At 47.1% G+C, this 26,705-nt stretch overlaps 2 protein-coding genes across 5 annotated transcripts in view; one reads left to right on the top strand and one right to left on the bottom strand.

Annotated features, from left to right (window-relative positions):
• Window positions 1-16,435, top strand: part of LOC135906862 (sulfotransferase ssu-1-like) — a 16,668-nt gene extending 233 nt beyond the window's left edge. The window contains exons 1-3 of the mRNA XM_065438477.2: window positions 1-47; window positions 9,664-10,337; window positions 10,732-16,435. The exon at window positions 1-47 is cut by the window's left edge and continues 233 nt beyond it. Of these exons, the coding sequence (XP_065294549.2) occupies window positions 9,664-10,337; window positions 10,732-11,020 (963 nt within the window). The 5' untranslated portion in view covers window positions 1-47 and the 3' untranslated portion in view covers window positions 11,021-16,435. The remainder of the gene's footprint in view (window positions 48-9,663; window positions 10,338-10,731) is intronic.
• On the bottom strand, window positions 16,012-23,873 carry LOC135906863 (uncharacterized). Of its 4 annotated transcripts, none has more exons than XM_070538529.1 (6): window positions 23,633-23,856; window positions 22,740-22,805; window positions 21,928-22,650; window positions 19,995-20,365; window positions 19,284-19,589; window positions 16,012-17,453 (listed from the first exon to the last, which is right to left on the bottom strand). In XM_070538529.1, the coding sequence occupies exons 3-6, from the start codon at window positions 22,627-22,629 to the stop codon at window positions 17,150-17,152; spliced, it is 1,683 nt and encodes a 560-aa protein (XP_070394630.1). In that variant the 5' UTR covers window positions 22,630-22,650; window positions 22,740-22,805; window positions 23,633-23,856; the 3' UTR covers window positions 16,012-17,149. The 4 variants fall into 4 exon arrangements, with proteins under 4 accessions (XP_070394630.1, XP_070394632.1, XP_070394633.1 ...); XM_070538531.1 differs by having other exon boundaries at window positions 23,724-23,841; XM_070538532.1 differs by lacking the exon at window positions 22,740-22,805 and having other exon boundaries at window positions 23,724-23,873.
• Window positions 23,874-26,705: the final 2,832 nt, after the last annotated feature.

The raw sequence follows: 26,705 nt of genomic DNA, 5'->3' as shown, positions 1-26,705 counted from the left end.
TGTGTACACTGCTTGCGACTAGAAGCCGCAAGGTTTGATTTGCAGTGGTGAGTACGTCTCCGCGCTTCCTCTTTCTTCGCTATTTGTCTGTTTTCCCTTCTTGTTACCAGCACTACACTCCGCATTTCTGTTTTCCGTCACGCGGTTCCCAGCGCCGCGACGAACGCGCGCTAAGCGCAACGTTGCGTACGTACGTACGTAACGTTGCTCAAGTTTACCGTCAGGACCGTGCCTCGGCTTGTCGTTGGCGTTCTGGCTGAAGCAGTTTACCGCGTCTATCTGCTCTGTACGCGAACCAAGACAGCACGAGGCTGGCTCAAATACAACGTCGTCCCGCATGCAGCGATCAGTCGCGCAGCAAGCGAATCGAAAGAAATTCCACAACTGCCTTCTGCACTACTGTCAGCGCCGAAACTGCGCGCGATCCGACATCGGCATCTCTCGGGAAGCGAGAGGACGCCATGCGAATGCCTACGACCACCGTTCCCGGTGCTAGAGCGTCAGGGCCTGATCGCCTCATCGTGAGCGTCTTTCGAGGAAAGCACGTGCTCCTACAGGCTGGCTTCGCGGCCCGCGGAGCGGCGTCTTCGGGTTATTTCATGCTTCCTGTATCGCGACGCTAAGCGTGTATCGACCGCCGGAGACCGGCAGCGTAAATGTTTCGTATCGACTCAAGGACCTGACGCTGTGTGGCGCCTCGAGTTCCGCCTTGGCAGAATTTGGCACGAGCTCGTGACACGCCCACTTTTCGCGGCGGCGGCCTCGTAGCGGGTATCTGTAGGAATCTGGCGACGTAGAGTGTCTGTCAATGTGTCCATGTGTCCGCCCCGGCGGCTAGATCTGCTCAATGGCCATGGCCCGTTTCGAAATGAAACGCCTAATTAGCACGTGTGTCTGTGGTGGACGCGCCTAATTTCGAAGAAACAAATATAAGGGGTGCTCTTTTTTGTTCTTAACAGAATTTTTTTTTTTTTGTCACTCGTGCCATGTTGGGCAATTTTAATTCTTGAGCTGGATTACTCTCAAAAGCGGGTGTTATTTAGACTGGCAATGAAAATGAGAATTTCGCAAATTAAAAGTGTGCGCTAAATAACCTTTAAGCGAATTCCTTTACGACACATAATACATTTCACGAGTCGTAGCCGGTGACTTCGAAAGTCAAACCCACTTGAAGCTAATTCTGAGGCTGACACCTCAGAATTCAGTAAATCCTGTTCAGTAACTTTTGAGCTCGAGTGCATAAAAAAGTCGTTTTCATAAATACAAGGTAAGTGGGACAACAGTGCATTTTCACGAGACGTTTGACTGCGACTATCTCAAAACTGATGCTAGTTTTGAAATTCGTTCTAAATAAATGTGCTTTGTCAAATCACTGGCATCAATTAGCGTTTTGGGATAGGTGCGCTATTTTAGCGCACGTATCGCAAAACTGAAGACTGAAAATCATCAATATTTCACTAGTGAACTTTACATCTAGTTACTTTAATTAAATGAAAAGTTGACGAGTGAAATTTTGATAATTTTCAATTATGCACTTTGATTCGCAGTGTAAGTATTGTCCGCCTATGCGAGTAATACAGCTCCATGAATACATTTGTGCTATATGCCACAGACGATTTTTAAAAATTCCCATAATGTTAGAATGAAAAACCCGGCATAATGCGGGTTATACACATAGCGTGCACGTCCGGGTGTACGCATATCTGACCGTGTCGACAGTTCGTTTATTTCTCTCGATCCCTAAGAAAAAAAATCACTGAAGCTCAGTGGCATGCGTACTTTTCTTGTGGATTTCGCAAATTTCACGGTATAGTGAACGGGCACTTGATAAGCTCGTATGGGATTGTGTTAGCTCAAAATCAGACAACTCAATCAGTCAGTAAATAAAGAATATTTGATATTCGCACATCCCGTATACAATACATTGTATACAAAAGTGCTTTGATAAAGTTAGAACTGGAGGTAAAGCAGGTTTACCACCTTCGCCGAGAGAAAAAAAGCTGGCACCGAAAAGGGGGCGGGGAAGGGCGAAAGAGAGAGGAAATGGAAAGCATCCTTTAACGTACTTGCGCATAAGTTATAAGATAACGAAAACAAAATAAAATTTCTATACGCTGAGTATAAACTTTTCCATGAATAAACTGTTCGTAATGCTTCTTTCAAATTTGATACACCTAAAATATTCAGCCTGTTGTTACAAGTAATTAACTCCCAAGGAATATTATTTGCCTACGAACAACACAGCAACACCTGGAGTCTGTGTTGTTCACACAGACTCCGAGTCTGATCATATGCTCGTGTGGCCATGTTTGAAACGCCTAACCCACCTTTTCACTGTGCTTGAGTTCATTCACGCGTCATCTAACGCAAGATGAAAAATTTAAGTTATATTCTGGGGTTTTACTTGCCGAAACCGCGATATTATCGTGAGGCACAGTATATACCGAGGGTCTCCGGATTAATTTTGACCCCCTGGGATTCTTCAACGTACACGCAAGGTGAAGCCTTATAAAGATTTCTGCAACATAAACTTGGCCTATCACCAGAAGTACGACACATTATGTGCTGCGATGTTGTTTAGCGTTCTGGCGGCTGTATTATGTAACCTGTTGATGCCGAATGGCCCTGCGTGTTTGCATAATACAGGGCGCCACGTACCACCAAACGCCCATTCTTGTGCGCTCTCAGACTTGTGCTCAAAAACATGGTTGATCGTTACATTCAATGCGCGTCCCTCGTACATGGTCAGCGAAATTGCGCCGTTACTACGACTCGACAATTACTACATCTTAGCCAGTCTAATTTCTATAACAAAGCGCTGCGCAGTGTCAATTATTTACAAAGACGCGAATAAGAGAGAAGGCCACAAGCTGCAGCAGCAAAAGCGACAGTGATGAGAACGCGAGTAATGACAACGAGTTCAATATTTTTTTTTTCGGCTTCGAATTACCGACAACGTTGTCAAACCGGTTACATGCGCATCGTGCGCATTTAAATGAGGCTCGCTCGCTCCTATGTGCTTCCGTTCGGCGCCCTGACCAGCAGCTCTGCGGTCTACATCGTTTCGATGGTAACGGTGAGAGGTTATTCACCGGTCGACGCGCTATCGGATTGAGGTGCACGTTAAAGAAACCCGGGTATTCAACATTATTTGCGAGCCCTAATCTACGGCCTCTGTATCAAAGACCGAATGTTCCTTTGTGGGCGTTAACCCCACGTGACAGCAGGCTGCCCAATGATCGACTCTGGCCGTATACATGTCACTGTATAACGGAAGCGAGAATGCAATCGTATGCACAGGGTGTCCCAACTATTATGCACCGAGACTTTAAAACATGGGAGTGCTACGTATACAGCTGGACAGAACCGATGCAGTAATGTTTGCCGTCTCTTGGAGATACTGAGAGCATTTTTTTTTTGCATTCCGCCTAATTACGTAATTGGTATTAATTAATTAGTCAACTTCTCAAATATTATAACGCACCAGAATTGCCGTGCGACTGGCCGCTCGAGGCAGTTCGCGTGTATCCGTGGGCTTCTTTCACGCTCAGAAAAATACTTTTAAGTATAGCAGGTACTGAGCAACAGAAAGCTGCGTAGGGAGTTTGTCATGTTGCTCTGCAGTTTTCTCATTGACACTTTTCATTTAGTTATAATATTTGAGAAGTTGACTAATCAATTAGGTCTAATTATGTAATTAGGCGGTATGCAAAAAAAAAAATACTCTGAGTATCTCCAAGCGACGGCAAAGAACATTGCATTGGTTCTGTCCAGCTACGTTGCGTTTGCACATTTTTTTTAAATCTTGGCGCATCATAGTTAGGACACCCGCCATACTGAATGAAAATGGTTGCACCATTTGGCGCAGACCAGAGCAGTGTATGGATACCCCTTCTTGACCACAAAAACCTTTCTTGGCACTCAGGCCCCGTACCATGCCGGGTATTTTTTTTTCTATTTGTTCGTGCTAATAAAAAAAAAAAGGAACTGCTCTCGAAATTGCTTGCTTTGATTTCCCCGTGTGCTAACTATTGCCCTCCCGAAGCGCGGCTGGTTGGTTAGGCGATGTGTAATTACGCGCAGCCGTGCTGGTGCCACACGCTGTGTAAGCGCTGCCTCGTTCATTCGCCTGCACTTCCGCGTCGTTCTGCTAGAGCTAATGGCTCTGCTGTCCTTCGCCCGCTGAAGAGACCGCTGTGAGAAACTGGTTCTTCGGACGTGTAATGTGGCCTTTACTTTCTCTTTCTTTCTTTTATTTTCTCGTGCCACACTCAATGTCGACGCGCGCCTCCGGCGATCGTTCTAATCACGGCCTGAGGTACATTAAATGCAGATGACTACGTCCAGACGCAGAACGCAAATGGGCGTCGACGGATGTATCCGCGTTCGCATCTCGCACGTACGAGTAGGGCGTGCGATCAAGATGTTACTGCACACTACATCTGCACATAATGCGCGTAACTTATATAAAGCGCGCAAAATTGCGACATCACTACAAAAAAAAAAACCTATATGGGCAGCACACAGTGTCGCAGACCTTCCTGCGATGTCCATAATGGTTGAAAACGGAGCAGTGAAGGTAAAAAAGTTCTTTTTTTTCGGCTGCGCATATCATTCGACGGAGCGGGTGCCTTGAAATGTGCAGAATTGCAAGTTAATTATTTCGTGAACTAAATTTCATAGATTGGTCCCTAATTATAAAATTCAGCGCGAAGTTTTAATTGCGTGGTCGAAGTCCCTCAGCGTTCAGACCTTGCCGACATCGTAGCATCATGTAACCAAGACCAGTTTCGACATTACGTCACCAAGGCATGGCGCGAACGTCCAAGAAGGCTCAGTACAGAGTGCCCCAGCTAACTTTAGCCAAGTTTTTAAAATGTGTCGCAGCATTCTATGAGTATGCGACCAAATGCATTTGTTGGCTACCTTCGGGGCAAGCCACAGCATTTCTTGTGTACTGCTTAATCGAATAATTACCCAAGATTAATCCCCGACTTGCAAGTAATAACTTAAGGGCAAAACTTTAAATGAGAAAGCTGTAGAGCGTTCTAGAAAAGATCTAATTCCTTCAACTTCTAACTTCCTACTTGTCACATAATTATTTTTTCTGCGTCTGTGATTACAAGCTTACAAGACATCCTTCAATTCATACTAGCGCTAGTATACCGCTATATGTGCGCATACGTTCCTATTCTCTGTAGTGTTGTGGTTCTGGCGCTTTCCTTCGTATATGGCTTGCTCTTGCACCTTGCATAAGCCTCATCCTTCGCCATGTTCGCCCGCCTTTACGGCAGATGGAGCCACAGCCGGAGCTTTTTCCCTCGTTCTACAGCGCGGTAGGAAATGTTCGTTCTGTGTACGTTTGCGGTAGCAGCGTCTTGACAGTGCAAAGAGGTTTTGAATTAATGACACTCGCGGGATAAAAAGCGTTCGCTCTGCACTTGTGTATCGATTAAGGACGTCTGCTCGGGCGGAGCTCGGCATTTGTACCGTTTACCCTGCATCACTTCTTCCAGTCCGTTAGCCTACACGCGAAGTTTCACCCATGCTAAGAAAAGTCCGCGACAGCTGGAAGCAATAGCAAGTTGAGCCGAGAACAATGAAAGCAATGCGTCACCAAAACATGCGTTTACACGTGACCGTCAGTTCGACAGTGCGTGTGCGCAAAGCGAAACCGAGTACACTCTGACATCTGGAGACGCGAAGTGAGCAGGTACGTAGACCTTCAAGCGGCATGCGCGGTTCAGCTTCATTGTCTTGTCACTTATCCGTGTAAAGGTCAGCCGCGAGCGATCATCTGTTGACTCTCAGCTTATATCTCGCACAAACGCGAACGTCGTCGTGCAAACTGCACGTATATACGTTGTCCGTACACACTTTGCATGCCTGCATTTGTTGATGGAGCAATATTGAGTCTACAAGTCAGCTGGGTACGTGTAGTGGTGTGTCGGGTGAAAAACATAGCCAAAAAAAGAAAGGTCAGAGAAATAACGCGTCGACGTGAAAGGTCATATCGGCGCGTTGTAGCGCATCCCTCAAGTTCTGCGAAGTATCATAGACGACTTTGCAAGTGAAGATTTTCTTTGTCACTCCGTTCTAAGCCGAGTCGATGTGACGCGAGAACATTATTGCAGAAAATATTCTATTTGCCTAAGAAATCAACGATAACACCTTCTCTCTTCACTGGCATAAAAAAGTTTCGAGGAGGTGCGTAGCTTTTTCTTGTCGGATTGCCTGCATCTGCCGTAGACCTGCCGTAGACAATGCCGTAGACAATGCATAGGATGTTAAAGTGTAACGGCTATGACAACCACTGAAAAAATTCCTTCACGGGCACGCTAGATATTTATTACTTTAAGTCTTCTGAGCTGCAAAGCGGCCATCTTGTTCCATTGACATTGCGTTTGCAATGTACAATGTACTTTTTTGTGTGGTATGTTCCCGATAGGCTGATCATCTCAGCTCCGAATGGTTTACACTGTCTCGATTAATGCTAGCCAAGATGCTCTGTGCGCACACGCTTTAATACGTACGTAAATGTTTTTCCTGCTGGTGCACTGGTGCCAGGTCACACTTCCGCGCTCTGTGTATGCTGCCGCGCGCAGCAGCAGCTTCCTTACGGTATAACGCATGCACCGAGCAGTGGCACATGGCATGGTCATGCGTTGTCCCACCACTGCGTCGGCTTGTACATGTTTGCGCGAAAGATGGCGGCCAAATGGGCTGACTGAAAGCTCTATACAAGTGTGGCTCATAGTTCACACGCACAACTTGCGCATGGTCCAAAAAATAAAATTCTAGGCGCCAGGCACGCTATCGACGTAGTGTTTCCCTAAAGAAATTGAGTCATCTTCCATGTTCTTTGCATGATCCAAAAATCTAAGGTTACAGCCTGTTCTATGAAGCATCTTAATAACGAAATGGCGTTCTCCTTTGTCCGTGTCTCTGTGCGCTGATCATTCACGATGCAATCATGCCAGTTCGCGCAGGTTTCTGCGCTTCCATGTTAATAACCTTGTTCTTTGCATTGTATCTGCGGTGTCCGAGTTCCCCAAGGGAAGATTAACATGTCACAAAAGGTATATCGGCCGAACCGGGCGCTTCCTAACGCAGGTTAGGGGATCGCTGCAATCCTTTCACGTCTGGTCAATTTCTTCTCAAGTAAAATTTTTGCTTGGGCTAGTTGGTTCATGCTTGAAGTGGTAAAGGCAAGGCGCAGAAGACCAGGACTCAGGAAGAAGAATCAATACTAGATAAATTGCCTCCTGTACTGATCGACGTGTGGTTCTTGTTCGCTCATTCGATAATATGTGCCAGATAACATTCCTGAATGGTCAATAGATTGCTGTGTTTTTTTACTTCTAAAGTTTTGTGCGTCACTCGGCGTGAATAACCTACATAAGGCAGGCTTGTTGCGAAAATAAACTTAGTTGTGAGTGGAAAAAAAAAGGCGCCGGTCCTGTCGTTTGTGTTCTTCTTCCTGAGTCCTGGTCTTCTGCGCCTTGCCTTTACCGATTTCTTCTCATCTGGCTTCGAACACCAACACGTGTAGCTGTGTTCCTATATCTGGCAGGACGGCAGCGTTGCTTAGACACAAGGAACAGTTCGCTCCAGAATTAACGGAAACCCTTATTGATTACAAAAGTCTGACGCATGTGTCAGCGAACTTTCCATTGCATTGCATGGAAACGTTTTGACTGCACTGTGGGATGTCGAGTGCACCAATTTTGTCTAGTGACTTGCTTTCTTTGGCAAGGCCGGGATCGTCTAGTCTCTGTACCAATGTATCTGTACGAGTTTTTGTCAAGGCAAGTTGCACATCGTGTCCCGTTATTCTCGCGGTGTTTTCTTGCCATGAATCGGTAACAACAAGTTCAGTTTCACACTCATTTAAAGTGATACTAGCCTCAAGTCATAGTATCTACCATTATCCCCTAATGTACCCTCAGTTGCGAGCCTCAGTGCTCTCGTCTGTCTGTCTTTCTTCACGCACATAGCTTGTTTGCGCTGTTACCGTCCTTAGTTTGTTTACGCTGTTGACGCTCTCTTTCTTTTTTTTTCGACTGGTTTCAAGCTACTTCCGGTGACTGTAAGATTTGCGTGTGCATACACTTTGCATCATGACAAATAAATTAAAGTGATATTCGTGCTTCATCATTTTCGCATGTGTATCCCGGTTTTGTTCCTTTATAAAAACACCTACACAGTTTTTCAACGATGAGCTAGTCAACGCGCAAGCTTCCGCAATGTCCTGCCCATCCTTTTAAAATGAGACATGATCTCTACACAGCTCCAAACCAGCTTGAATAAAGACCATTCACCTTTAACGACATATTGTGACAATTGCCTCGCATTGTGCAGCTACAAAAGGCCAGAAAAGCGCCGCTGCGATTTCTCAAAGCTGTCGGATTGAGTGATCGTCAGCGATATAAAGCAGAGAACTGTTCTATACGTCGGCGATACCCATAGCGGACGTTCTCTTCTCCTCGTAATCTGTCCCTGCCCTTTTCCCTTCTCCGAGTGCAGGGTAGCCAACGGGGCTCACTCGTGGTTGACGTCCCTGCCTTTCTTTTTTTTTCTTTTCTCTCTTTCTCTCTTGACAAGCATGAGAAGAGAAACAAAGCTATAAAAACTAAGAACACTGATATCTCGCTTCTTGTTATCAGCATATTGTATTGTTATGCTTTCCGCTGGCGCTTGTCTGCGTTGCGATAAGCTGCCACTTATGACAGATTACAGCTTCTCCTTGTGTAGAAAGATGTCACCAGCGAGCGACGCTAGCAGAGGACAAAGAATCACAAACTAGCTTAGTCAACGGAAATACAGTTTCTGGTACAAAAGCTCCTGGGACGAAGAAAAACAAACATTTCATTAAATATTCCAACGTTTTATCTGACACGAACACCGCGTCAGATTCCAGGTGTGTGTGTGTGTCTGTGTGTTTGTGCGTGCGTGCGTGCGTGCGTGCGTGCATGCGTGCGCGTGTGTGTGTGTGTGTGTGTGTGTGTGTGTGTGTGCGTGTGTGTGTGTGTGTGTGTGTGTGTGTGTGTGTGTGTGTGTGTGTGTGTTTCTTCAGAAATAATCTGTTCATAGAAATGTAGTGTACAATGTTCAGCATGGTTTAGTCCCTTTAAGGCGTATGTAACAACGTCACTGTTTCGTGCAGTGAAGCTCACGTAGCTATAACTACAAACTATATATATATACATATAACTACATAAACTATATAACTACAAAAGAAATATTAAGTAAAAAAATAGGATACAACCCTTTATATTATTGCTATTGCAAACATTGCTGTCCCTTCTTTTCAAAACTATTTTGCTTGCAGGGAAGATTTTTGAGATGATAACGAAGAATTTGGCCGTTTCTTTTCCAATTTGATGCACTTTCTTACTGCCGTAAAGTATGGAATGAGTTCGCATTGTGTTACGCATAAATTTTACAGCTGAAACAAAGACGACGATTATTGGAGTCGGCCTATATAGAGCAAACAAAAAATGCGGTTCTAGTCTACACTGTAGCATGCGCGCGTTAAATAACGTCCGTTGCCGGAAACCTTGCTGCTTTCACACCTCGGGTGCTGTTTTGCTACGCTCGTATGTCCGTTAGCTTGTTTATGACATGCTTAAATACAGTTGTGGCTTGCGTTAACTAATGCAGATGACGACCACCGCAGAGGACCCCAACCAGCGGCCTTACTACGTCGACTTTGACGGCTATCGCCTGTCTTGTGCGTTCCATGCGGATCTGCTCAAGTCGGCACTGGAGTACAAGCCCAGGCCAGACGACGTGTTCGTAGTGACTTTTCCCAAGTGCGGAACGACGTGGGTACAACACATCGCATACCTGATTTACAACGATGGCCAAAAGCCAAAGGACGGTCTGGATTTCCTCAAGAATAGCCCGTTTCTCGAGATGACCGGAGCCGGTTGCCTGTTGGCTATGAAGAGGCCTGGGATCATCAAGTCCCACCTTCCGTACTCCATGATGCCCAAGTCTCCCGAAGCAAAGTACATCTACGTATGCCGCAACCCTAAGGATTGTGTGACATCTTTCTACTACCACACCAAAGGATTTCCCGGCTACGAATTCGCCCGCGGCACGTTCCCAACATTCTTTGACATCTTCTGCGAGGGCCAGACGGACTTCGGTGACTACTTTGATCACGTGTTGGGATGGTACGAACACCGCGACGACCCCAACGTTCTCTTTCTACATTACGAAGACATGAAGGCCCAACCACGAGAAAGCGTGCTCAAGATCGCCAAGTTCCTTGGCCAGTCGTACTACGACAGGTTGCTGGAGGATGCGACCTATCTGGAGAATGTGCTCAGGTATGTGAAACTACGTGACTGATACCGAATTTGCAAAGCTTTTTGTTCACAAGAGATTGCTACAGGCAAGTCGCCTTCGATAGCACACTCGCTGTCGAGATTCACTTGCGCTGGTTATTATGAACAGCTCTCAACTACATGAAGTGCTTTATCGAATCGTACGTTTATCCGAATTCCCACCAGTGCCGTTTAGCAGAGAGGAGGAAATGTGACCTAACAGAAGAATCAGAAAGAGCGCTGAGCAGACAATGCTTTCCATGCCAGCCAATTCTTGGGCATGATTTCGTTCACAGCGGTAGCTGAAGGCAAACCCTCCCGCCTTTTTCCCGAATAAGAATTCTGAGTACCCTATTGGTTCTGCACAGTATTTCAGCAATTCTTTTTTTCCATGCAGGTACAGCGACGTATCTGCCATGAAGCAGTACACGAACGATTCCCTGGTCCAGTTTTTCTCAAAACCCTTGCACACCGACGACGAGGATGACGTGCCAGAGGGCCTTAAGCTCTTTCACAAGGTTACGCACGACCGACCGAGCGAAGCCAAGCTGGTCCGCAAAGGCATCGTGGGTGATTGGAAGTCGCACCTCACGCCAGACATGAACGAGAGGCTGAATAGCAAGATCTACGAGAAACTCGCCGGCACCGAGTTTATCGAGGTTTGGAAGCGGTACGGCGTCATATAAGCTGGGTTGACCTCAAGACACTTCCTCCGGGGTTTCGCTGCTATGCTCTATTTCGCTTCGCGAAAGCTGTTATGCTGACTGCCTGTCATACTCGCGTCAATTGCACGTGCGCGTAAGAAAACATGCGTAGAAACTGAAATATCATTACGGAGGGTGCTTGGGGATTGTGAGCTACACAGTAGAGAATTTACGGGTCCGCTAATTCCGTACGCTGTTGTGCCACTCCATAAAAGCCATGAAGAGACGGGGAAAGATTCACAGCAGCGGTATTCACGGCGCTTGCCCGTTTTACAGGATGGGAACAAGGACCTGCGTAACTCCTTTGGCGTTGGTTTTTATTATTATTGTTGTTATATGGTGCTTTTACAAAGTGCTAGAGCAAGTATCAAAAGAAAGTTATTTAATGCCTTCCATGCAGCAAGAAACCTCGCATTCGCTTGAATGGTTTCTCCCACAACCAAACATCTGCCTCAATACTTTAATTCCAACTCTCCAATTCATCCTCGGAGGCGTTTTATGCGCTTGAATCTACACTCATTACTGGTGAACATCCCAGCCTTCTCTCTTTATTTCCTCCTTTTCCTGAATTTACACTATGGCAATCAGGCGCGCAGTTCGCGAGATTACGCAAAAATTGTGTTTTGCAATGGGAATGGGGAAACGTCTCTTTTTATTATCTTTTTTTAGAACAATGGCAGTCTCCTTTAGGACACGAACTATCTTGTGACACAAGGGCAGCAATGCAGAGTCTACGTTTTCACAGCAATGGTTGGTCTCCCACCCAAAGACTCAACCAACAACAATGATGATCTAACCCGAGCCGGCACATTCGCGATGACATTGTAGATGGCCGGGAAAAGAACGCAAGTATTTAACGTAATGATTTGCGAGATGAACTAGAAGGATCGCCGTTAACCCTGCAATGAGCAGACGCACAACAGCTAAATATTATTATTACGCCTACCTAATCCAAAACTAATAAGTTACTGCGCCTTCCCATTGTCAAAATATCATAATTCGGCACGGTTGCCAAGGCCGATCGTCTTTTCTAGGCGTCATTAAAAAACCAACTGCAACGACATGGCACCTTGTCTAAATAGGTAATACATGAGAAGTCTATACCATTGAAGCAATCTTGGCAAAGTTGCAAGGCTGGTAAACGTGTAATTATTCTTATTAGCAGCCTTTAAACAGCACACCCGCTGTGGTGGCGTAGTGACGGCGACGTTGCACTGATGAGCCCGAGGGCGCTGGATCGAATCCCGGCTGCGGTGGCCGCACTTCGATGGGGGGCGAAATGCAAAAGCGCCCGTGTGCCACTCAGTGGGTGCACGTTAAAGAACCCCAAGTGGGAAAATGCAATTCGGAGTCGCCCACTACTGCGTGCCTCGTAATCGTACCGTGGTTTTGGCACGTAAAACCCCCGAATTTATTTTTAAGGCGAACGCCTTATATCTCTGTTTCAAGGTCACGTTGTGGGATACATAAAGTCGAAGCACTCGTGCCACAGCTCGCGCGATCGTCGTCGTCGTGTTCCTCCACTCCACAGCGTCGCTGCCACATCGACGCTGCTAATCAAGCCAAAAAAGTCACAGTTAATTAATATATAATTAAGGCACTCGAACCCGCGACCTTCGGTGTTAATTAGGGCGACATTGATTAAGGCACAGTTAATTAAGCTATCTTTAATTAGGGCACTCGTACCCGCTACATTTAGTGGGAGAAAACAGGTAATCAGAAGTAACAACGCATTCGAATGAGAATGTCAAGTTATTGAATGGATGTCTCGTGAGCTCGCAGGATTTCGCCCTCAGCCTCTTTGGCGTATGCTAAAGTGACCGAATTTTTTTAGAACAGCGCCTAAGCAGGCCTATGCACTGTCGCGTATCTCTTGTTTATTGCAAACGCAACACAATAAAAACAGTAGCTGAGGGGGATCCATGGGTAAGTTTCCAGTCAAAAATAGCTGTCTCGTTTCTAAAAGCGATTATTTCGGTCACAAACATAAGCATTGGGCGCACTTATAAAGGAAACGAGGCTGTTTCTCATCACTGTGGAACAAAAAACGCAGATGCCACGCACTATTGAAATCGATGTAAGCGAAGCTATCTGTGCTGTTTGCGTTTATTGACGCTATCTGGCGGTGAGGTCGACTGCATATACGACAGTCGTGATGTGGCGTTAAATGTTACCTTGCCTGCACCACTTGTGTTTGGCCACGTAGTACACACAACACAGAGAAACGTGTGGTTCAATCATTCATCTCTTTACTGAAGAGACTCAAAAGAGCAATGCTCTCTGACGACGCATTTTGTTTCTCCCGTGTCAAGTTAGAAGAACTGCCAGGAGCGCAGAGGGGTTCCGTTCGTTCCTGATTCTGATCGTTCGTTCCATTCCTGATCACTCGTTTCCTGGTTGCGTCGGTACGGGATCCGGCTTTACCTATTTCCTGCCTCCTCTCTCGCTACTCTGGTGCTAGCAACCGTTCCTAGTGAGTGCCCCAACTTTTCGCTCGGGTGCGCGTCTCTTGCCCGTGTTTACCGTGGGCACGGCCTGCCGTGCGACACCGTGACTGAACTCCTGCACCCCTCGGGCTGCCCTTCACGACACAGGACACTACTACGTGCGCTCCTGACATTCGCCGAGGCTGTCGGCCTCGCCGACCGCCTTTGGCTCTATCACATTTCCGCGGCGTGCTGCTGTTTCTGGTGCACTTTCTCTCCCTCTACTTTCATTCCCTACCCCCAGTGCAATGCGGTTGAGGTGTCCCTCTGCTGAGAGACAGTTACTGCGCTGCACTTTACCCCAACCTTTCCTTCCCATCATCATGAATCTCCTTCTCTGTCTCTCTCTCCTCCCTGGACTGTCGTTGCTGTGGCGCGTGAGCACGGAGGCAAGCGCGGCAGCTCCTGCAACGCTCTTGGTGTGAGATGGCGCCTAATTACGGCGTCTAGGGGGTGGGGGGGGGGCAACGTTTGCGTCACCCAAGGCGCTTCTGAAGGCATTTTGGGGTCCCCCAAGCGCGTCACTCTGGTCCCGCTCTACAAAAACGTCCTTGGTGTCAACCGTCTCGTCTTCCGCTTCTGTCTACGTCCCTTATGGACTTGAACGTTAGTCGAAAGGTAAAAAAAAAATTGTCGGGTTTTACGTGCCAAAACTACTTTCTTATTATGAGGCACGCCGTAGTAGAGGACTCCGGAAATTTCGACCGCCTGGGGTTCTTTAACGTGCACCCAAATCATCTAAGTACACGGGTGTTTTCGCATTTCGCCCCCATCGAAATGCGGCCGCCGTGGCCGGGATTCGATGCCGCGGTCTTGTGCTCAGCAGCCTAACACCATAGCCACTGAGCAACCACGGTGGGTTAGTCGAAAGGTAAGCGCTGCAGCTTCTGCAATGCTTTTGCGAGGGGTCACGGATAATTACAGCGGTCAATAGGCTAATGTGGCGACACTCGGGGAGCTCCAGAAGACGCTGTGCTCGTGCCACGCGATGTAAAGGTCCAAAGAAGTTTCTCGCGTCGACTTTCCTGTCTGCCACGCTCCTGCCATGTATGTACACGCTCTGAACCACACTCCGACGCGGTGGGCAACGCAGCAGCAGCAGCACAAAAGTTGAAGGAAGAGGCAAAGAAAGTTTCGCTTAAAAAAAAAAAACAGCGACTCGTTGGACGCACACGAGCCCGCACGCGCGTGTATTCTTCGCGTGTAGTACCGGCCCTGAAAATGAGGGCAGAAAGTTCCCGTCAAGTCAGCAGGATCACTGACCACGATGTGCCGGGCCTGGGGGACGAGCGACCGAAATCAGCCTGCAATACAGCTCGCCATGACCGACAGCCGGCGCTTCTAAAAGCTACAGAGAACCAAACGATGTTCCAGCACGAAACGCGTTGAACATGCGTGCCGTCGGTGGCATACGTTCGCAGAACCGGCCAGCTGTGACCCAACGAAATTGCAGTGCCATGGGATGTTGCGCAGGTGTTCATCCTTCACATTTCACAATGCGTCACAGCTATGCGTCTTTTCATGTAAACAGCCAACAAATAGAGCGCGACCCAGCGCACCGGCGCATTGTGCAGGGCCGTGAACAGTGCATACTTCTGCACAGAGGAAATGCATGTGAACCCAAACCCGCATTTTTCCGTCGGTGCTGGCCTAGAAACAAAGATATAACGTAACATTTTCGAAAGACTGCATGCTCAAATTGTTGGCTTCAGTCGCTCACGGCGCGCAGCATTTTTTTTTTCTTTCGCCGGGGAAAGCGCAAGGCTATACCTGCGACAGCCCTGCTTGCGCTTTCGTGCGATTGCGTCATTTGCAATGCTCCTATAGCATGCGCTTGAACCAGAGACGACGCACACATCACAAAGCGCAATTAGATGATATCGTGCAAAACAAGCCTCCTTCAGAGCCTTGCTGGCAATAAGGCAGATCAGAGCTGGTGTTTACGGGCACGCAACTTAAGTTCTTGAAGGCGCAATTGTGGTACCACCGATTCAGCTAATAATCGAAATCGGGGGCCATACTTTTCATTATTTTACTGTTCGTTATCGGGTTGGGCACGTGGCCGAAGCCTCGATTATCGTCGGAAGCAAGCCACTGGGCGGAACAGCTGATCAAAAATAATTAAATCGTAGGAGAACAATCCTTACAGAAAACATGACACAGAACACAGAAAACATGATTTAAAGAGTTCAACGGGGACATTATTGGTTCCTGACTTCGACTTTTGGCTGAATCGATGAAATTTTCGTGAAACCACCTCCGTGCTTTGAATAATCCCAGCTGAGGGCCGCTGCTTCTACCTAACCGAGCAGCTGTCGTTGTCCTGTTCGATAAATACTTCAGCACTTTCAGCGAGGTGCTAAGGTCGCATCACTACCGCAACCATTTCAATTGAGTATATTTTTCAACCAAATTGTACAACTCTGTTTCGCCCTCTCAGGCAGAACAGACGTCTGCATTGAGAAGGAACGAAAGATAAAAAAGACATAACAAGATTAAGCTTTATTCTTCTCCCCTTGTTATAGTGATATGTTTATCCAACGTTTAGAGCTCGGCCTGTTGCGTGTTGCGATATTGGCCTTATGTACATATCTTTGTGTGGCTGCCGCCAGCATTTGCCAACGTCTTCAACGGTGCTCAATCTTATCATAAATCGTATGTGGAACTTATCTATATTTCTCGTGGGACCAATGCGCCGATGTCATCAATGTGAACAGACAGTTGTCAGACTGCCAGGCGTAACTAACCGCTACATCCGTTGACACGATTTGCTTTTGCTATACCGGCTGACCCAGATTTTGAGAATTGAGCGCTGCAGAGACATTGAACATCAGGCTCACTACTCTGTTCGCGGTGTTTTTTGATGTGAATGCTCGAAACTGTCGAGCTGCCAATAAATATATATACTATATTGTTCTGTTAAGGTGTATATTATTTTCCGTGTCTTGGTGCGCATTTGGAGAACATTTTGAGGAAAGGGGTGGTACAGCGCTGCTTGTAACGCGTTGCACGAGGTATTCTTTGAACATTACGTATGAAGTACTGGACTAAAAAAATTCATCGCTACATTATCTTACACCGTTTCATATGAGAGTGCCATGATGGTGTGAAGTTATAATACTCTGGCTGCTATGAATACATGACGCCCTCAAAGGGGATGCGAGCGCCATACGGACATACCCTAAGTGTAGTGTCACTCCCCGCTGCGGTACATCCCAAATATTGCAAAATCAATAACAAATTCCACAATCACCTTAATGAATAACTGCAACGTTACAAAAGCAGTACTGAATCAAAAAGAACATTTCTGAATTTATATGTTTCGATCTTTCGCAAACAGCTTAGAGTCCCCTTGCAGAATTCATGTGCATGACTGTTCCGCATAACTATTTACGGCCCGGACATCTTCCATCTTTAAAATAAACGGATGGTAGGGCAGCCTCGGGACACATTCCCGGAGGCCACTCTAGAGCTCATTTATCCATTAGTTATCTTCGTGAATGCCTTGACCTAACGCCAGCGTTTCTAAGGCCTCTCTGTGGGACTCAGGTCAACCAAGGGGCCATCGGAATAGAGTGTTCGCCCCACAGCGTCGGTGCTAGCACGCCGAGTGGACCTCCCAGCGTTACGCCACGTTCTCCATCCAGTCTTCGGGGTTCCAGATCTTCCGGTGGTCGATGACGTGACCGCACTTCTCCACGAAGGCGCGCTCGATGCGCCGCGACTGGTCGGCCGTGAAATGGTTGCGCCAGTCGCCGACGATGCCCTTGCGCACCATGACGTCGGGCGGCGGAGGGGCCCGGGCCAGCGGGTAGTCCTTCCTCTCGATCCACTGGTCCACGCCGTTGCCTCCCAGGGCCTTCTGGTAGCTCGCGTTGTAGTGCTCCTTCATGGCGTCGATGCTGCTGTCCCTCACGACCTCTTTGAACCTGTGAAGGCGGATGCGCACAGCAATAGCACGAAGTTAGACGAATACAAATTTTCTAATGAATTTCGATACACATGGCATTGAATGTATTTAAAGCGTTACGGTCGTCATCGCGGATCGTAGAACAAATGTAGTGTGCACTACACAGCCGGCGCCAAGAGGACGACAACGGGGCTCTAACTAGACGTGCGATGTCAAAACACATAGTAGAAAACTATGTAACAAATCTGACAGCCTTGGGCGCACAGAAATATCTGGCAGGAGTGTTTGAAATCTCTCCGCGTGAAATTCTTTTGTCGGGTATTTTTGTTGGCCCAAGGCTATCATGATAATTACATAGTTTTCAACTACATCTTTTGTCATCGCACTTCTAGTTAGAGCTCCGTTGTGGGCCTCTTCACATTTTTCTAAGGCCATAACGGTAAGGGTGACAACAAGTGCGACGAGAAAAGACCCTTAGGGGTATAAACATTTTTATCAGTTAAACAGTTTATCAGTATAAATCTTTTTTTACAGTTAGAACACGCTAGCGCGCTCGACCTGAACGGCCGCGGTATCGGCCGCTCCGAGATCCCGCTGCACCATGGCTGGCCGGCCTAAATAAACCATGGCTACGGTGGCTACCTCTTCACGCCACCTCCCACACAGTAAAGAAGCAGCGCTTTGCAACCGGACAAGGGGAGACGACGCACACAAGCGCTATTGTTCTGTGCCGAAGCGCTGTTTCTTCGGCCAGACGTGAAGCTCTCCGCGGGCATTGTTACTCGGGTGTCCGCGGGTCATCCATATCTGTCATCAATCGGTAGGAAAACGCGTTAAACGAGTTGACAATTTCAGCTGCGCGTTATGCAGACGTATGCCAAGCCGTGCAACTCGTTATGCGCGTTGTCTTGTGTGCCTGCTTTAGCTCTGTAGTGTCCTAATACTGTGACCAAAGGCGGCTATTAGGAGGAGGAATTGCCGGCAAGTCTATTGCTACTGTTCAGGTGTCAAATCAACATCAAGGTTCGACACTTGCACCGTGGTCAGCAATAGTTGCATTCTTCATGATCGTTTCGTTTTCTTCTTTGCGAAGAACACATCTATCTATCTATCTATCTATCTATCTATCTATCTATCTATCTATCTATCTATCTGTCTATCTGTCTATCTATCTATCTATCTATCTATCTATCTATCTATCTATCTATCTATCTATCTATCTATCTATCTATCTGCCTGTAGCCGACATTCTCCTCAGGCCGCTCAGAAGAGGATCATAACAGAATGACATCGCCGCTACAAGAATAATGTGGTCAATACCTGTGAGCCAGGGGCCACTTCCGCACGCGTGTCTGCATTATCTGCGAGCTCTTTACTGCAGGTTTTAGAGCCCAGATATCATGACGTAGCCAGTGAAGGCAGTTCTGGTTGCCCTTCCTATCTGTTCCTTTACCATTCCCTTCCATTTAACGTTCCAGCGAGTGATCGATCGACTGAGCGACCGACCGACAGACCGACTGCTCCAATAGTTCTTGCAAGCTTTTTCATCGTTCAAAGTACTTGAACAAGATGTAACGCCGTGAAAATTATGACGTCGCACTGGCGTCGTTGTGCACGCAGTTCGGGAGGAAAATTCAATAAAGAGAAAGTTCGCGTTAGTTGGCTCCGGTGAATGACCGCCCAATTTCCTCCGCATTTGATCGGTGGTAGGTGGACGAATAAGTCATCTTCCACCGAGTAAATGCACAGACCGTTCCTGAAGGTGAATGTGGCAGTCTGTCCTGACGTTGTGTTTGTTGTATGTCTGTAAATTTACTCACGAAACACTGCAAAACTACAAAAAGATTACCTGTTGGAATCAGCATCAAGTAGCTCTGCGTCGCGGACGTCCAGAAACTTCGCTATTTTGAGTACGGCAGCCGCCGGGTCCTTCTTCATTCCCTCGTACGTGAGAAAGAGAACGTTGGGCTCATTGACGTGAGGGTACCACGAGACCAAGTGCTCGAAGTAATCACCGAAGCTCGTCTCTCCCTTTATGAACAGCTGCAGGTAGTCCTCGAATGTGCCTTGCTCGAAGTGGTACGCCTTCGTCTTCTTAGTGTGGTGGAAGAAGGACACGCAGCAGTCCTTGGGGTTTCTCACCACGTAGATGTACCTGAATACGACAAGTTTCATAAGATCAAGAGTCAGTAATAAATGTTATAAGCACATTTAAACTAAATTGAATGCAAGCCTTTCAGCGCATAACGTCGTAATCTTCATTGACGCGTTTTTTTTCCTAGAGATAAAACGAAGTTCTGACATCTAACCATATTGTTTCCCAGGTGTGTCAACATTAAACAGCATAAGGGAGAATCATTGCGGCCGGTGGCCAGCAGCTGCCAACGACCACTAAAAGCCGCAGAAGCATCACTATTCGTTTCCTGATCGCTATGCCCTGGATCATACACACCAAGCGTTATGATAATGATTCGAAATAGGCATAGTCAAGCTACAAGACACGGAGGGAGTGCCGACACAATATCGAATACCTGTTTCACCAGCAGTTGGAATCACTTACTTTGCACCTGAGTGCTTCGGGACGAGCTGGTATGCAAGGTGTGTGGTGACAATCCTCGGCTCGGGCAGGGCTGCTATGGTGTCCTTGCCCACCATTTCGAAGAATGTGGTCGCTAGGCCGTAGCCGTCCTTCTGAGACGCAACATCTTCACCGCCGATCAGCAATTCCACAATGCGCTTGGTCCAGTTGGTTCCACACTTGGGGAACGTGTCGATGAAAATGTCACCGCTCGAGGCCTGGTACTTCAGAGCCGAACGCAGTTTGTCACCGTCAAAGCCGAGCGGAATCTTGATGCCATCAATCAACTGGAAGATGGGCTGGAGTTTGTTGCTAGTGGCAGTGGTCATTGTGCCGATTCTTGTGGGTTGCGCCTGTAATTCAAAACACAATTTTTCATTAATCAGTAATGCGTGCTACTTCTTGGTGTGGTAGTGTTATGGGGGGCAAATGAGAATCATTCGCACATAACACGTTTCATTCGCTGCGACGCCCTCCAGCAATGAAAAACAAGACATAAGCACGAGAGACACACGTTACGCTGCAGCCAACATGCCCATGCATCAAGTCGCGCAGCAATATGAACCATTGACTGCACGCGCGCGACATGTCTTGTTGGACTATTACGTACGCGAGCATTTTCTCGCTTGGGAATCATAAAGTGTCAATTTTAATTGTAGCTTGCCCCCCTTTCCCTATCGTAACTGAACTCAGTGCCCTTGCTAGGAAGGCAAGCATACGCGACATAAATTCACGGCGCTGAACGTGCATCTCAATTGAGTAAATTATGATAAATAGGCACAAATTCGAAAAGGGGAGTTGCACTAAGCGGCACTTGAGCTTAGAAGAAAGCGTCGTGATAAAAAAAAATCACGAGTTTGTGAAGTGTTGAATGACTGTCTTCTTCAAAGCCTATTCCCAATATCCAAGGGCAGATCTCTAAGACGCGACTCGTTAGTCAAGGGTCTCAAACATCCCGCTAGGCTGGCCGGGCTTCCCTGTGCACCCCTCGAGATTCACCGAGCAATCGTTCCTTTCTTTAACGCAACTCCGTCCACATGCAACGCCATAGCGCAGCCGCTAAAAACAGCTGCTGCTCGATAAACGACGCGCGTTTGAGCAATTCGGGCTGCAGTTTATTGCTCAGGCATTATGGTTAATCGTAAAACTATAGTGCTCGACAGTGGGAGAAATGGTGTCGGGTCTCGGGAATTTGCCGCAGAGCGAGTTTTCTTTCTTCTCTCAAGTGGCATACTTCTTTAAGGCGCTGCATTCAATATCGAACATTACCTCAATATATATGAAAGTAAAATGGACTGTCGATGAACCACAACGAAAGTCAGTAGGAAGGACCATATTTATAAAAAGGCAAAAGAAGAGTTGTACAATTGTCTCTCGCATTAGCGCGGAGCAGCAAAGTTTATTGGATGAAAATACAGAGTAACAGCAAGTACATTATGCTAAACAAGTGTTGCAGAGTACCGTGCCATTTCAAAGCAACAAGCCGGAAAAAGAAAATGAAGTACATAAAACCAACAGCACCAGAAAATATTTCGTGCTTGTGCGCTAGCACATGAAATGAGTATAAACTATTAGTGTTTTGCCGTCAAACATTCTCAATACAACACAGTACATATCGCACGAATCACATTCTAGATATAACACAATATGCCTCGACTTTTCTGTATTATAAGTACCACTCGAAAATATCAGTCACATCGGACTTTCTTTCTTTTTTTGAAGAACATTCTCTTGCTTTCTAACACCAAGTTCTAACAAATATTGGGCACAGCCTTTAAGCGCCGTTTGGTCCGTTGAGTTTCCAATCAACGTCCTTCCAGAGGTCAGGTATGTCCGTTCCCTTCATTTCTAGCATGAATCTCTCTTCCAGCCTTCGCGATTGTTCTGGCGAAAAGTAATTCTTCCAGTCACCTACCACGCCTTTCCTAACAAAGGGCCCCTGGGCTTCTTTCCTCATGCGATCCACGCTGCACGCCTCCAATACAAATCGCATCTTGTCGCCATCCTCTTCGAGCGCTGCGGCAAGCTGCTCATCCACGAACTTGGCCAACTTAATGATGGAACCTTCGCTGTCAAGCTTCATAGATTCGTACGTCATGAACAAGACGTTCGGATCATCCTTGCGAGCATACCAAGATTTGAGATTGTCGTAGTAGCTGCCGAAGTCCGTCAGACCCTCGAGAAAGATCTCAAAGTACTCGTTAAAGGTGCCATCCGCGAATCCGTAGGACAAGGCCTTTGTGTGATGGAAAAATGACACGCAGCAGTCCTTCGGGTTCCTGGTCACGTATACGTATTTCGTCCGCTCATTGCGGGGCGTAAGACGAAAAGGAAGATGAGCGCAGACGATACGAGGCCTCGGAGCCGCCAAGATGGCGTCCACGCCCTCTCTCTCCGCAAGGATGAACGGTCTAGGTGGCAGGCCGCGGCAGACCTGCAGGGTCGCCGAGAGCATCATGTGTGCCCAGTGGGTGCCACATTTCGGGAAGGTGACGATGAATATGTCGTCATCTGCCGGCTCGTAGCGCAGAAATCTTTGAAGCACCTCCTCCGAAAACGCTCCAGGAATCCGGTGCCCATTCAAAATTTTATAGAAGGGCCTCTCCCTGTCCTTCATCGCTGATCCGGTCTTCAAATCCTGTTTGTGCGAAACAAACCAGTACGTTTCTTTTCAGTCACAGGCTTTCATATCCTGCAAGAGACTCTAGTGTCGGCTTTCGTACTTACGCTTGCACTCTGTTAATTCCAATAGCCGACTTCTTTATAGCAACGCGCCATCAGTAATTCATGTTCCTGGAAAGATGATGCCATGCTAAAAATTGTTTCATCAAACAGCAAGTGGTTCGATTGGCATCGAAATGATGTCAAAGCGCTCGTTGTCCCCTTGTCGTCTCAAATGTCTTGGTATACAGTGTGGGGGCAATTTCAAAAGTGACATTTTGATTACACGCTCCGTTGTCGGTCGTTGCACTAAAGCTGCAGCCACTACAACAACTTCGTAACGTTTCTTTGCGACTATTACCACTCAGAATGACAATGAGTTGTACTGAAATTTTACAAGCCGCGCAACTTAACATATGCATGTCACTCACACATCTTGCCAGGATTAAGCAGTGCAGCACTGACATCTGGACATGAGTAAGTCAGAAACCTGCTGTAAAAACGTCGTTCTCGCGCACATGAAAAAATGGCGCCGAGTAAATCACCCTTCGTAGGTACTACGAAGGGTGACTGGAACTGTCACTGGTACTCTCACTGGAACTGGTACTGCCACGAAACGTGACAAACGTTCTCAACTGGCGCAGTGATCCTCGCAAAGCTTGTTAGCACTCTGTCATTGACCCTCGCACTCCATGCAATTTCCGTTTGTTCACGTTGAACAAGGTGCCACAGGTTGAGGCGACTGGGACAGACCGGTCGCCGTTACCCGATGAACAAGTAGGTTATACTAGAAGTGGTTTACCCCTTACACTGTGGCAGGTCACGCTTTATAAGAAAGCGAGAATCCTTACCGCTTAACATTCGTTATTGAGAAGGTTAATTTTGAGTCAAATTATAATCCCTTTGCAACAAGGTTCTCACGTTTCCTGCGCACGTTACGTTAACAAAACATTGCATACCTTGATTTCCTGCGCTGCAGCTGCTACTTTGAAACTGTGGTGCACAGGTACGCTCGTTGGACGAGACGAGCGAGATAGAGCGTCCACTCACCGCTGGCAAACACTGCAATGTCCTCCTTCCGCGGGCGTCGTATCAGCTGTGACGGCCTCCGAGGGAGGACGGAGCGACGGCGCGACTTTCGACACCGGCCTACAGAAAGTGAGAGCCACAGTGCAGACGTATCTTGCCTCAACAAATCGCCAGGCAACCGCTTTTCTTTTCCGGTTCCGAAGGCCTTGAAGCCTCTCTCTCTCTCTCTCTCTCTCTCTCTCCTAATCCGCCGCTGTAAGAGCCGTAAAATAGCATGCAAAAAAGAAAGAGAGAGGGCGTCAACGGAGCCTTTAGATAATCGGTCGACGCTCGGCTGTATAGCTGATGGCCAACATTCGTGCAGGCAGGCGCGCGCAACCTTCGCGCTTGGCGACGTAACGCTTTCGCGCTTGGTCTGATGCAGCAACTCCTCGTGGTGAGGACGCACGTGGAGATGGCGACTCTGGAGACAGGTTTTATCTCCAGTGCCATTGGGCGGGAATTGCAGTAGGAACGCTCGCAAACGCCTAAAGTGACGGTTCCCCGGTATACGATGCCAACTTGGAACGCAAACGCACCTGACAACGCCAGTACGCGTACCCCGAATCAAGCAGAAAGCAGTCCTTCCGGATATTTTTAGCCTTCGTATGAATCGAACTACGTTCCATTAGAGAGCTTGTTCTAACAAGCACATCAAGCGGCGCGCCCCGTGCATAGGTTGAGCAATATTCAGATAGGTGTGTTGCGGAAATTCCCATCGAGAGTTTATCTCGCTCAGCCGTGCGGCTCATATGCCGTGGAATGCGGTAGTGGCGCTAACAGCCTGAAACCGTACTTCCCTAATATCGTTCAAGTTGTCATTGTCGCCAGTTCGGTAACAATTATATATAACTAAATGTTTACGGGCTACGGCATCAGCAAGAATATAAAGATTTCTTCTAGCACAACTATCCATTCTGAAATTGTGGCCGTGCATTGCACCGGTACAACGTGCACATGTGGGCTGTGCCGCTTGATTTCAGTGTGCGTACCTAGGCTGCGATAACAGAAATTTCATTCACGATTCACGACATCTCTGATCTCGAAACTTTTGCTCGCGACTGTACTTGAGGTGCACTAGTTTTATTACCTTTTTTCAAGGCTATACCCAAACTAAATCCGCGCATTGCCAAAAGCTTCGTCAATCAGACTAATTTAGAAGTGAAGGAATGAATTTAGAAGTGAAGGCTTGCCGATTGGCGCAGCACAAGGCAACGCACGCTCCCGTTCCGCTTCCTAAGGTCGCGAAATTCGTCATGTACCCTGTGTACTCTGACCGTAGCACTTTCTCCCGGATGTGCGTGTGTGTTCTTCCCCTCGGGGGTGTTACCCTACCCTTTCTTTCTTACCTCCTGCGTGGAGTGCAAAGGCGGATCCCATTTATTTATTGAGTGGTGTTGAAAGCCCGCATAATATCTAGACCATAGAGGTTACGTTTCATAATGTATGCCTTTCTGTCTTGTTTTATATTATTTATTTATTTATTTATTTATTTATTTATTTATTTATTTATTTATTTAGAAATACTGTCAACCCTCAGTTGAGGGTCATAACAGGGAGGGATGTTACATATACGTTCATACAAGACAGCCAGATACAAAAGAAATATGCACATGCACTACAGTGTCCTACGGATACAATACAAGATACTATATACAGACTGTAAGGCATGTATTCAAATGTTCAACCAGCTGCCGCACGCACACAAACAGAAAAAAGGAAAAAGAGAAAAAAAGAAAAGAAAAACACTTTACAATGTCCACATGGTACAGTTTTAGTAAATAACCTTGATTGCATTTGTAAACAATGCAGTATCAGAACTGCGAACAATTTCTGCAGGCAGCTTGTTCCACAGCTCTATTGAATCTGGGAATTTGTTCCATCACACATTATTGTTGCAATGCAGCCCTGTTAGCTCGTGGGCATGGGTGTCGCGAACTTGTCGACGATCATAACATTCTACATGGTCCGAACATTTCGACATGCTTTGCTCAAGGCATCCATGGACTGTACAAAGTTCCTCCCCTTCCGCGGCGTCTCAGTGGCTTTGGCGTTAGGATGCTGAGCGTCAGTTCGCAGTTTCGCTTCCCGGCCGCGGCGGTCACACTCCGATGTGCTCGGAATGCAAAAACGCTCGTGTGCCGAACATTGGGTGCACGTTAATGAACCCAACGAACCACCCAACGTTTCGCGTTGCACATCACTCTGCATCGATGGCGTTGCGCTGTTGAGCTCCAGGTAGAGGGCTCGATCCCGATCGTGACAGTTACGTTTCGATGGGGGCGAAGTGCAAAAATGCGCCTGTGTTTTACGATGGATGTGCAATTGGGGATATGTTTTACATGGCATACTGATTATTAAGAAAAGCAACACATACCCAGTGCCAGTGGCACGTGCACGTTTTAGAGAATCCCTGGTGGTCAAAATTAATCCGGAATCCCTCGCTATGGTGTGGCTCATATCAGATCGTGGTTTTGGCTGGTAAAACGCCAGAACTTAATTAACATAAACATCTTATATAAGAACTTTGTAACAGCAAAAAAAGAATCTCGAAGGACGTGTTTCTAAACGGTCTGTATGCAAGTTGTAGCATACATCGAGGAAACTATCCACATCCAACATAACGTACATGTCAAAACTGGAAAATGCAATGTGGCAGTGAGCCGTTCGTAAAAGTGCTAGGGCAACATTGTTGGGCACGGTCGTAACATTCACATACAGCGTCTGTCAGGAGCACAAATAAACCTTGCCGCAATGCAATAGCTATGTTTTTGGGTGCGACGCTATGCAACGCAGTTGCCTTGGGCAGCCTACGGAGTAGGTTCGGCAGCGATGGTCTCAATTTAGAATGCTCTTGGGGAGAGAAATGATTATCACTGGAAATGGAACGCCTTAACTTAAATAACCAAGCGACACTGGCGGCCAAGAGTTCCGCCACAGCGAGTTAGGACTGATAATGGTCAC

Source organism: Dermacentor albipictus, chromosome 5 (assembly GCF_038994185.2).
Source record: "Dermacentor albipictus isolate Rhodes 1998 colony chromosome 5, USDA_Dalb.pri_finalv2, whole genome shotgun sequence".
Taxonomy (NCBI): Eukaryota; Metazoa; Arthropoda; class Arachnida; order Ixodida; family Ixodidae; genus Dermacentor; species Dermacentor albipictus.
Note: the sequence above shows the minus strand (reverse complement) of the source record. Positions and strands in the feature narration are given on the sequence as shown.